This window comes from Cottoperca gobio, chromosome 1 (assembly GCF_900634415.1).
Source record: "Cottoperca gobio chromosome 1, fCotGob3.1, whole genome shotgun sequence".
Classification (NCBI taxonomy): Eukaryota; Metazoa; Chordata; class Actinopteri; order Perciformes; family Bovichtidae; genus Cottoperca; species Cottoperca gobio.
The window spans coordinates 6,724,207-6,735,567 of NC_041355.1; the positions used below are offsets into that span (position 1 = coordinate 6,724,207).

Here is an 11,361-nt window from a genome sequence, read left to right on the forward strand (position 1 = left end):
ACAATATCCAGAATCCAAGACGATATCTAGTCTGATATCACGATGTCGATTTAATATCGATGTATTTCCCAGCCTTACTTCTGAGTGCAATGTGTGTTGGAAGAAAAAGGAGAAAAACTCACTGGGAACTCTGTTGATGGCTCGCAGTGGGCGGAGAACCCGGACGGTCCTGATAGCTGATAGGCTGACGTTATGTCCATCAAGCGAATATTCCAGCATTCTGCGCAGAGGGAAAGCCACCGCTGTGTCAATGGCATTCTGATAAACCTGACCTTGGCAAACCCTGAACGTCTACAGGGAATCCAGCAGAACTCTGTCTCTGGGATACATAGCCTTTTAACTACCAATCACTGAGGTCTCTGTCTCTCAGGACCCAATGATGCCATTGTCATTCTGCGGAGCGGTCACGCACACACATAAACTTCCGCCGGTTCGTCTAAGCACGCGCACACACACACGCTTGACATTTAACTGGCATTAAACAAGTGTCTAAGCTTTACACAAAACACACACACACACACACACACACACAATTTTGGCTCATATTTAATGTCAGATGCGCGTGTATTTGTGTGCATGTGGGTGTGTGCGTCCGTCAAACAACTCACCCCACGAGAACAATGAAGAAGTCCAATCTGTTCCACGTGTCGCTGAGGTAACCACTCTGACCTATGATCCCAAGAGCCACCATCTTCATCACCATTTCCCCGGCAAAAAACACAAATATGCCATCATCCAGAGCCTGCACACACACACACACATACACACACACACACACACACACACACACACACACGCGCGCGCGCGCACACAGGCACACACACACACACACACACAAACACCCACACGGAGGATTAGTGTAAACTGATTAAGTGGGGAAAAAATTAAAGCAAAAACTTTTCAGACCCCTGATAATAAAGTCTCAGAGCTGAACATAATTAGTTTGTAATTTCAGAGTGTGTGTGTGTGAATGTGTGAGTGTGTGTGTGTGTGTGTGTGTGTGTGTGTGTGTGTGTGTGTGTGTGTGTGTGTGTGTGTGTGTGTGTTACCTGCAGTAGGAAGGGTGTGCGGTCACAGGGCTGGAACATCCCGAGAGTCACACAGTTCAGCAGGATGGCCAAAATGCTCACACGCTCAAACCATGTGACACAAGGTTAAGGGTCAACACCACAGAAGAGTTTGAACATCGATTGCAATAACAACATTCAATAATAGCCCATTTCACAAAGCTTTGCTTGTACATTTTGCTCATTAGGTTGATTGACAGGAATGTGAGCTAATTACAACAAAGTAAAAACAAAGTTTGCTGATCTTACCTCAGTTACAGCAGGGTGTCCTTCCCTAAAACGTTAGACTAGAGTGCTAGAGGGATAACATCATTACAGATGGGTGACAACGTAAAGGAAAAACAACATGAAGTGTTTTGGTTAAGATGTTGGGCCATAGATTCTACAAGTGTCGGAAACTCTACTGGAGTAATACACATCACTCATCCAAAAGATGGAGAGCCCGGTCTAACGTGTCACTCTGAAATATCCTTTTAACATCTGCGAGTGTGAAGACCATAGAATATGATTCATATAATCTTCATTCTCATCAAACCACTCAGTGACCCCTTGTGCCCTGCATGGAATCATCTGTATTCATAATGTTTCTCCTTTCATTTATTCAGGTTTTTCTTTTGATTTGTCCCCCAGCTGTATCTAGACAATTGTAATGTCTGTAGAAACCCAGAGGAAACCCTAAAGACAATCACTGGTAGACGTTAAATGTCCAGCCATGTCTTTCTTGCAGACAAAGGAATACCAGACTGATCTTACAAAATATCTGTGAGCACGCACAGACAACTCCATGTTTGCGCCTCACGGCTTGTAAAATCTAATTTGCAAGAACAGAACTGAATGTGGTAACCTAAAAAACAACTTTTTTAAGGGTGGAAACTTGCTATAATAAGCTTACTTTAATTTACAAGCACCACCAACGTCTGACAGGACATTTTGACATGTTTAATATTTGCAACTACAAAAGAAAGACAGCAACCATGAAACACTCGGTAAGACATTTGAAGTCAGTTTAAGTGTAAACTTGCATATATGGTGGGTGTTTATTCATCTGTGATGCTCGCTAGCTGTCAAACTGGAAGAAGGAGTACGGCTCAGAAGTGGAAAGCAGAGAGTTTTAAAGGGGGAAACAGACTGAAGTAGAAAGTTGAAGGAATTATTGTGTTTTCGAGACGCACACATACACACTCACATATGTGTAAATTGCTGAATGGATGACAGCAACGTATTCAAGAGCCAAGGACGCGTTCATAACAAAGCCTGGAGCATGCACATGGACACATACACATAGAATACACACGCGCTCGCACATAGAGTCCCTTTCCCGGACACTTTGCTCTCGAGAGGGCGAAAAAATTAATGAGAATACAATCCTTTATCACCCTTGAGACAGAGAGAGAGAGAGAGAGAGAGAGAGAGAGAGAGAGAGAGAGAGAGAGAGAGAGAGAGAGAGAGAGAGAGAGAGAGACAGAGAGAGAGAGAGAGAGAGAGAGAGAGAGAGAGATAGAGAGAGAGAGAGAGACCATAGAGAGAGAAGGAGCGAGAGAGAGACCGACAAATAGGGAGAAAGAGAGTGAGAGAGAGAGTGAAGGGAGTGAGAGAGAGAAGAAGAGATGAGAGAGAGAGAGTGAGTGAGGAGAAACAGAAGATACACAGATAGAGTAAGAGAACAAGAAAGATAGAGTTTGAGAGAGAGAGACAGAGACAAACAAGATGGATGATAGAGAGAGAGAGAGAGAGAGAGAGAGATAGAGAGAGATAGGTTTTATAGCGATATTTATTCTAGAGAGAGATCTCTTATAGATAGTGACTAGAGGAGCTCGCTGTAGATAGAGTAATCTGCTCGCGTCTATAGGCTCTGCTCCTCTCGTCTTCTCGCTCTTCTATCTCTTCTCTCTCTCGTATCCTCTCTTTCTCTCTCTCGCTCTCTCTTCTCGAGTCTCTCTCTCTCTACGTCTCGCGCGACGATCTCTCGAAGCGAGCGACGAGCGCTCGCTCTACTCGGAGAGACTAGGGAGAGAGAGAGAGAGAGAGAGAGAGGGTAATCCAGTGTCCTCCCTTCGCTGTGTGTTGCCATGGGAACCCCCATCTCACCGGAACTGACTTCTGAGTTTCAGGAGGAGGCTCGTTTAATCCTGTTCCATCTGTATAAGTTACCCTGAGTGTCCACAAAGCACACACTCACACACACATGCATAGTAAAACAAGGGGCAGGGTCAAGGTGTGGGTGATAGATGAGATGGGAGTATTTCCACAGTTGGCCCATCATTCAACATCAGTGATGAAACGCGGAAGAAACGTCCTCACCGCTGTCCCTCTGTTTCACTCTCTTCATTCCTCTTCCTTTATCTACTCTCACACTCAACCTTTCTCTCTATCATCTTTCATTTTCCTCTACAGCCCTTTTCCCCCTCTCTTTGGCCCAATTATTTTCCCTTTTTTCTGCTCCGCTCCTCCTGCTTTCTGTCCATCCCTCTTCCTTCATATATTGCGGTATAATTTCCCATCTTCATTCTGTATCATTTATTTTTTTGCCCCTCTCCTCTCCCGTGCACATACACTCCCCTTTCTCTGCAAATCGCCGGCCCTCCCCGTCCGTTTCTACACATCTCCACATATGCCCGCCCTTGGGTAAAGCTTATAGTCTCTCTGTTAGAAACCTGAGTCTCAGCCAACAGATAAACTACAACTGCACTTAATAATTAACATCATCAGAGATGGAGAGGCAGAGAGACAGGCGAGAGGGGGGAGAGAAAGAAACAGAGGGCAAGAGACAAGGGAAATTAGAGATGAGGCGAAGAAAAATGGCTTCATGCCTAAGTAAAAAAAAGAAAAAGCACAGTTGAACAGTGTGATGAGAGAGGTTAAGACCCTGGATATTAGAGCTTAAAGTGTAAACAACTGAAAATGTTACTTGGCCTCAATGCTTTGTCCTGTCTCCCTAATTGTCTCATCTTCTTGTTCTTTCTCTCTCTCCAAGAAACATCCACCTCCTCCGTGTCTCTCGTGCTCTCCCCCCTCTTGTACTCTGCTCGAGTGCCAACACAGGTAATAAAGGTCAGGCAGACATTATAAATCAAATCAGATCATATCACCCTGATCTTCCTGGCATCATCCTCCACCCTAGGCTGGGGATAAACATGCTAAGGCCAGCGTGTGGGAACATTTTCATCTGCAATGTTCATTAACTTAAAAGGATCGTCCATAGGGACACGGGGGCCATTTGGATACAGAATGTTTGGCCATATCTTTAAGCTTGACGAGGTTTTGGATATTCTAATGGTGTACTATTGCATCACAAGGCACCCTTTACAAAAGGTTAGACAGTGTACGTTCTACAGCTTCATGGATCAAGTATAAACCATTAAGAAGAACTCCTGCATGACACTTGCTTTGTCTTTTTTTACCAACCCCTAAATCAATTAGGAAGACCTCTCCAGCCGCCTTTTGCAAAAGCTCTTCAGAGAATTAGGACAAAGCCCAATTTATTAGCAGCTTATTAACATTAACTTACTGCAAACGTGATGGATTGTTGTAAAAATCCATTCACTAATTGCGTACTAATGTTTATAATTGCAGACCAGCTAATTTATCAACGTGGCATGGCTCTATGGATGGCTAAGTCAGTTGGTCAGCTGATTGGTTCACAACTTTGGTCCGGACTGAAATAGTGCAACAACTATTGGACGGATTACCACGCAATTTTATTCATGGCACCCAGAGGAGGAATCCTAAAGATTTGGGTGATCGTCCGCCATCACGAGGTTCACATCTGTGGTTTTGAGAGAAAACTATCAACAAACTATTGGATAAATGGTCGAGGCGCATGCAACATGGCCACCAACCTTTCAAGAAACACAGACATGTCGCCCACAGGATGAAATGTTATCATTGTCGTAATCCCCTGACATTTCCTCATCATCATCATCATCAGGTCAAAACTTTAATTTGTCCAATACTTTGATTTAATAGCAAATATATCACTGTGTATCGCTGCGTTTTTGAAAAGCGTATAAAAGAAACAACTCTCAGCTAATAAAAAGGATTCATAAAATATGAGGGTTTCATTCATAGACTTGATAGAACTTTGCTCTGAATGTATCTTGTTGCTTGTTTCATATCATTAATCGTATTATTTCTTTCTGATTGTGCTTAGTATGTCTTATTTGCAGACATGACTTGAGAAAGCGATACAACACTGAAGTGCAGTTACAATAGAAGTGTAGTAGTATTTGTACGGTTTTAGCAAAAATGCATGTGTTTGGGAAGCAGTGAGTGTACGACTGGATAGTTTATGAAAAGATGTTTTGATATAGCGTTGCTGTTGTTAAACACTTAAATTCATTATGACTTTCTCTCTGTTTTTTAATATTCATTCACCGTGGAGGCATGTGAGAAAAACAAAGTAACATTGGGGCGAGTAATTGATAAACAAATCATCGTTTTGTGGGTGAAGTATTCCTTTAAGCAGGTCCAGCTGCTGCCCCCGCGACCCGACCCCGGATAAGACGATGGATGGTATTCTGAGCTACATTCGAAATGGCTGAGGAAGCTCAACACCAGCCAAAGGATTTTTCACAACCTATAACGCTTCTAAAATGATTTATCATCTATTAATAAAGTGACAACTTATAAACCCTGTAAAGGGTGGCCATACTATAAAGTGGTATTGCTCTAAGAAAACATTTGGTTTGGATGGAAATACTCACATGTGAACTACTGCGTATGAATAAGCAACCTGCTCACTAGTTTCCTCATGCCCTTTGCAGCCTGGACCCCCGCTTGCACTCTGATATCCACACACACAGACTTGATTAAACGTAACCTAGTTAAGCTCAAAGTCTGTCATGTGCGGTGTGTGTGTGTGTGTGTGTGTGTGTGTGTGTGTGTGTGTGTGTGTGTGAGTGTGTGTGTGTGTGTGTGTGTGTGTGTGTGTGTGTGTGTGTGTGTGTGTGTGAGTGTGTGTGTGTGTGTGTGTGTGTGTGTGTGTGTGCGTGTGTGTGTGTGTGATATGAACGTGGTCCAAGTCAAGTTACTGTCAAGTTGTCAAGTCCTCTGGCTCCACCCCCTTAGAGTGTGACATCTTGTAACCATGGAAACACTTGCAGGAATCATGTTAATTGGATGAAATGCTTCTGACAGCTCACCCTACTTTGAGTAAGACCTCCTCCTATCCATCGTCTCCCTATCACCCACCCCGCCCCCCCTTTACACACACACACACACACACACACACACACACACACACACACACACACACACACACACACTCACACCTCAACCCAATTAAGTTTAGAAAAAGGAGAAGAGAGAGATAAATAGGAGGGCAGGGGATTGATATTGAGAAAAGAGGGATGAGAGAAAGAAGAAAAGAGAGGGAGCACAGAAGAAGAAAGGCAGACAGAGAAAGGTACTTGTAGGAGAGACAGATACAGCTTTTCTCATCTTTAAACAAAAGGAAACTCTCTGAATGTTTCATACACTGCTGAATAAGTTATGTCCTGTGTGTGTGCGTGTGTGTGTGTGTGTGTGCACTTGCCCACGCACCTCCCCACATGTGTGTACATGTTTCCATGTGTGTCATATGTTACATGGAAAAGCTCAGCACTTCACAAAGTAGGCACCTTGTTCCACACGTACAGTGATTCTCTGATTCTCCTCCCGAAGAAACAGGAAATTACACAAATCAATGTAGCTTTGAAGGAATACAAGAGAATGTTACATAATAGCAAAATCCAATCTTGTTTTTTTGTTCCAAATATATTTGTTGGATGTGCTGTAGGGTGGATAGATGTACAGTATGTTGTAAACATGGCACAAAGGAGGATGATTATGTTTCTAAAAAGGAGGAAATGGAAGGACAGGAGATAGGAAATGAATTTGTAATATGTACTGAGTGCAAAAAAAAAAAAAGGCAGAGAGGAAGGAGTGGTCACCTCAGGAAAAATGGGACTTACAGCTCTTGGGGACTGCCCCCCTCCCAGTGCGCTCACATTAATGTCCCTGTCGAACAACGTCCACCCACATTACTTCCCCCGCAGATCACTCACAGTAACACACAAACACACACACACACGCACACAAAGTATAAAGTATAGAAACATATACGATTAAAGATAATATGGGACACATGCCAGTAGCCATGCATGGACACGGACAGATTGACAGACACGCAAACACACACAAACAAACAAACAATCAGAAGTAACCGGGCCGTCAGGGCAGAGCTACGCTGTTGCCAAGCAACCAGGTGATTCCTCTAAAGAGCCTCTCCATGGGAGATTCCCTCGTTTGTGTGAGGGCATTTACACGCCTGTGTGTTTGTGTGTGTGTGTCTGTCCGTGTGTGTGTGCGTCTGTGTGTGTCTGTCCGTGTGTGTGTGTCCGTGTGTGTGTGCTATAATGTATGTGTGTGTTTGTAAGTGTGTCCAGTAAGTTAGTGCTGACACAGTGAGCGTACGTTGCGTCCATGGTGACAGCCCAGCAGGCTACAGAGGAGTTTTGTTTATGGCATTTGTAGTTTTTCTTTCTTTTTCTTTTTCTCTTGGAGTACATTTTATTTATTCAGCAATTATGTATTTATATTTTATAGAGTACACAGAGTGCTGACGTTGGCAAATACCCGCAGACGTGCACACTAAACAAGTGCACAGCGACACACGCACGCACAAGCAGAGGAACACACACACACACACACACATAGAGTCATAAGCAGTGGAAAATGTTCAATTTGGAAAGCCTTGACAAATCCCTGAGGTGTTGCTGACGTTTAAGCATGCTTCAGAGTATTCATAGCTGCTCACACAAACAGACACACACACACACACACACACACACACACACACACACACACGCACACACACACACACACACACACACCAATACAGAGCTGATAACACACTTACACACACTCACACCTTCACGTCATCAGCAGAAGTGGATAGAGGTTAAAACGGAGAGTGAGAGTGAGAGACAGGGAGGGGTATGGGAGGTGAGACGGTGAAGACGGAAGCGAGGTTCTGGAGGTGATGAGACTTCTTACTATTGTGCGACTCCTGCTGTATAAATGGAGGCCGGTAACAATGCTACTGACAGGCGACTGTATCCCTGGAGATTCATTAGGGCTTGTCACTATGGAAACCTCCAATCAGGAGAAAAATGTTACCCATCTTTTCCTACAGCTAATGGTTCCAAGGAAATACCTGAGGTCTTTCAAACACACACACACACACACACACACACACACACACACACACACACACACACGGAGGACATACACGATACTGACCTTCTTCCTGTGTCTCTTGTGTTTAAACGTAAAGTAAACATCTCAGCGCTAGGTGCCTTGTAGGTACAAGGGATTTGAGAAAGTACAGAGCCGAAACACAAACAGAAAATGTCTCTCTCACGTTATAAGCAGACAGAAACACACACATGTTCGCATCGCTTTAGGTGAAGGATATGGGTGGCAGACAGCTCGAAGGCACCAGGAGCGGGGTGGGCTGGTTTGTGTCAGAGCCAAAAGAACCACTGGTGCTAGAGTGGGGTACGGCAGCTCCTCTTTTTCCTCCTCCTCCTCCTCCTCTTCCTGCTCCCTCTCCTCTCCCTCAACTGACACATGCACCTTCTCCCCCTCCTCCTCCTCATCCCCTTCCTCCTGCGTTGGTCCTCTGTGCTGCTCATGCAGGTCTGGGTCCTGGGTGCCCGTCATGGCCGTGCTGTGAACAGCCTGAACCTAAAAGAGTGCGCAGGGGCAACGGCAAACTGTTCAGGACACTGCAACATATGAATGCATCATGTGTATCTGTGTGAGTGTGAGTGTGTGTGTGTGTGCGTGTGTGTGTGTGTGTGTGTGTGTGTGTGTGTGTGTGTGTGTGTGTGTGTGTTTCTGCTGTTTTGCCTTGTGGCTGACAATGCAGCTCCTCAAAATAATCCCAAACTGCACTCACTGTCAAGCCTGCCATCCTGTCCATGAGACCCTTTACCCTCTAGCGAAGCAGCAGCATAGAAAAAAAAGGTCCTTTTCTGTTTTTTTTCTAAAACAATAGGCGACCTTCAGGAAAAGACTCACAGCCAGCAAGCAGTCCTGCGCAGAAAACATAAATCTACAAAAACCTAAACAGAATGAATGAATGAGTGGGCAAAGGTGCAAACACAGAGTCCGTGCAGACGACAGGAAGCACTTAGACCCCTTCATTATAATCCTACAGCTGTACAATTCAGTGATGACAACAGGCCATTACTGCTGATGCTTTTAATCCAGACTGGCTTTAAGCAATCTGGACATACAGAAAGTAGCTTCATATTGCTCTGAAGAAATTAAAGAGTCGGGTATTTTTTTTTTTTGTTGCAATCAATTCCCACTCATGATGATTAGTGTTACTTATGGCTCTCTGAGTTATCATTTTTTTCCCTGAGCAATGATTTCACATAAAATCTCATGACATTGCCGAGCTAAAGCAGCCTGTGGTTAATTTTTACAAGCACTGACTGGAATTTCTCGGAGCATTGGACTATCATGTAAGAAATGTCAAATTGAATGATAATCTGAAATTAAGAGCGTGATCAAAACAGCAAATTAATTCCTTGGCTTTGCATTTATTTTTTCTTTAATTTCTTCACATCTTCTGCTGTATTGGGCAGTATGCAGTGGAGTTTGGCAGGAGGGGAGGTGGAGCATATGACACAGTCCACTTTGTCTCGGGTGAACAGCAAACACTCCCCACCGCTCCACCATGTGCTCATTGCATTGCTTATTGATCCACAGAGATGCTGGCAAATGTATTCCAAAGCTACCAATTTGTTATTAAATTGAAGGAAGAGCTAGATTATTTGGAAAACAAACATAAAGAAGAATCAGGGTAATAGAAGTGTGAGCCAACCATGAGTCTGTGCAGGCATATAAATATTCTGCCTACAGTGTGACAGGACAAGAGGAGAGCTGGCGTGCAAGTTCACAGCATAGAGAGGAGTGTTTCTGTGTGTGTGCATTTGATGAAAATAATGAGATTGAATCAGTTATCATCTTTCTTTCTTGTGTATTTTCATTATGGGCAGGTCGCCTAGATTGTATGAGGAGTCCAGGGCTGCACAGCTCAGGCTTTTTGTTGTGATTCAATAGTAGCTGATGGGAAGACATCAATCAATCATGGAAAAATGCATTCTTCTGTAAAACCTGCTGATGAGTCCTTTCAAAACACTTTAAAAACTCATTATGAGCCTCCCTTGCTAACAGCCAGGCCATGCATGTGGAAATTTAATCATCCTACTGAATCTCAGTCACCATAACACAATATATTCACACCTTTATAAGACCTCTGAAACACATTAAGTGTTAAATCCCTACTGTGTAATCATCACAGAACAGTGTCATGCTAAATAAAACAAAAAGCAAAAAAACAAATATTCAGAACTTCAAACATTTTCCTTTTACTCTTAGCTTTATACAGTGATATAATCCTCCTGAAGGCCAACCAGTATCATATCAACAATATTTATGAGGATAAAGCGTTTCCCAGCCTCACTCTGGATCGGAGCACTCAAAGGAGTGTAATTAATCCTGTATTACACTGTAGAAGGATATAAAACCAAACATCTCAAAATGAGTCTCATCATTTTATGTGATATTGCATGATGTAAATATATAGGCCTGCTATAAAGTATGATAAGGTCACTAACTTATATAGTGTCACACTTTATAACTGCCTATAAGAATATTATTTTAATGTCTTCCCTTTTTGTGGAAGACACCGCCATTGACAAAGAGCGACATCATAGGGTCTGGACATTTTCTATTGTGCCACGGACATTACCAAGCTCAGTGCCCGGGACAGGAGAGCAAAGAAGAAAAGTATATTATAGCACAAAAACCAAAAACTTTGTCTGCAGTCCTTACCGGGGAGCAGCGTCCATCCACCAGCGTCATTCACTCCGGGTCCGCCGTGCGCCCTGAGCTCCCGGAGCCCTGGTGCTCCATCAGAGAGCAGCCCGCTGGTCCTCAGCCTCCTCCCCCCCTGCCGATATCCAAACTCAGTCCGTCAGTAGGGAGGGTGAAAAAGAGGGGAACAATAGAGAGGAATGTGGCGCAGAAGTTTTAATAACCGGGAAAAGTAAAGTTACATTTAACCAGGCGACTCCCCGTGCGTCTACGTCCCCTCAGCCGCTGGACGCGCTCTGCGGTGTTCAGGTACCGGAGTTCAGGCGCACCGGGAGAGGGAGAGCCGCGTCAAGCCAGCCGGAGAAAGGCAGAACGGAGATACTCGGATTTAACCTTCAAAATAAGACAGTCTAGTCCCGGAAGC

At 43.9% G+C, this 11,361-nt stretch overlaps 1 protein-coding gene across 1 annotated transcript in view; it reads right to left on the reverse strand.

The window, feature by feature from the left end:
- The window catches only part of LOC115009189 (voltage-dependent T-type calcium channel subunit alpha-1I-like), a 48,037-nt gene extending 36,923 nt beyond the window's left edge, over positions 1 to 11,114 (reverse strand). The window contains exons 1-5 of the mRNA XM_029433021.1: positions 10,956 to 11,114; positions 8,524 to 8,795; positions 1,050 to 1,143; positions 609 to 742; positions 123 to 220 (exon numbers count right to left, since the gene is read on the reverse strand). Coding sequence (XP_029288881.1) covers positions 123 to 220; positions 609 to 742; positions 1,050 to 1,143; positions 8,524 to 8,795; positions 10,956 to 10,985 — 628 coding nt within the window. The 5' untranslated portion in view covers positions 10,986 to 11,114. The remainder of the gene's footprint in view (positions 1 to 122; positions 221 to 608; positions 743 to 1,049; positions 1,144 to 8,523; positions 8,796 to 10,955) is intronic.
- Between the last annotated feature and the right edge of the window lie 247 nt (positions 11,115 to 11,361).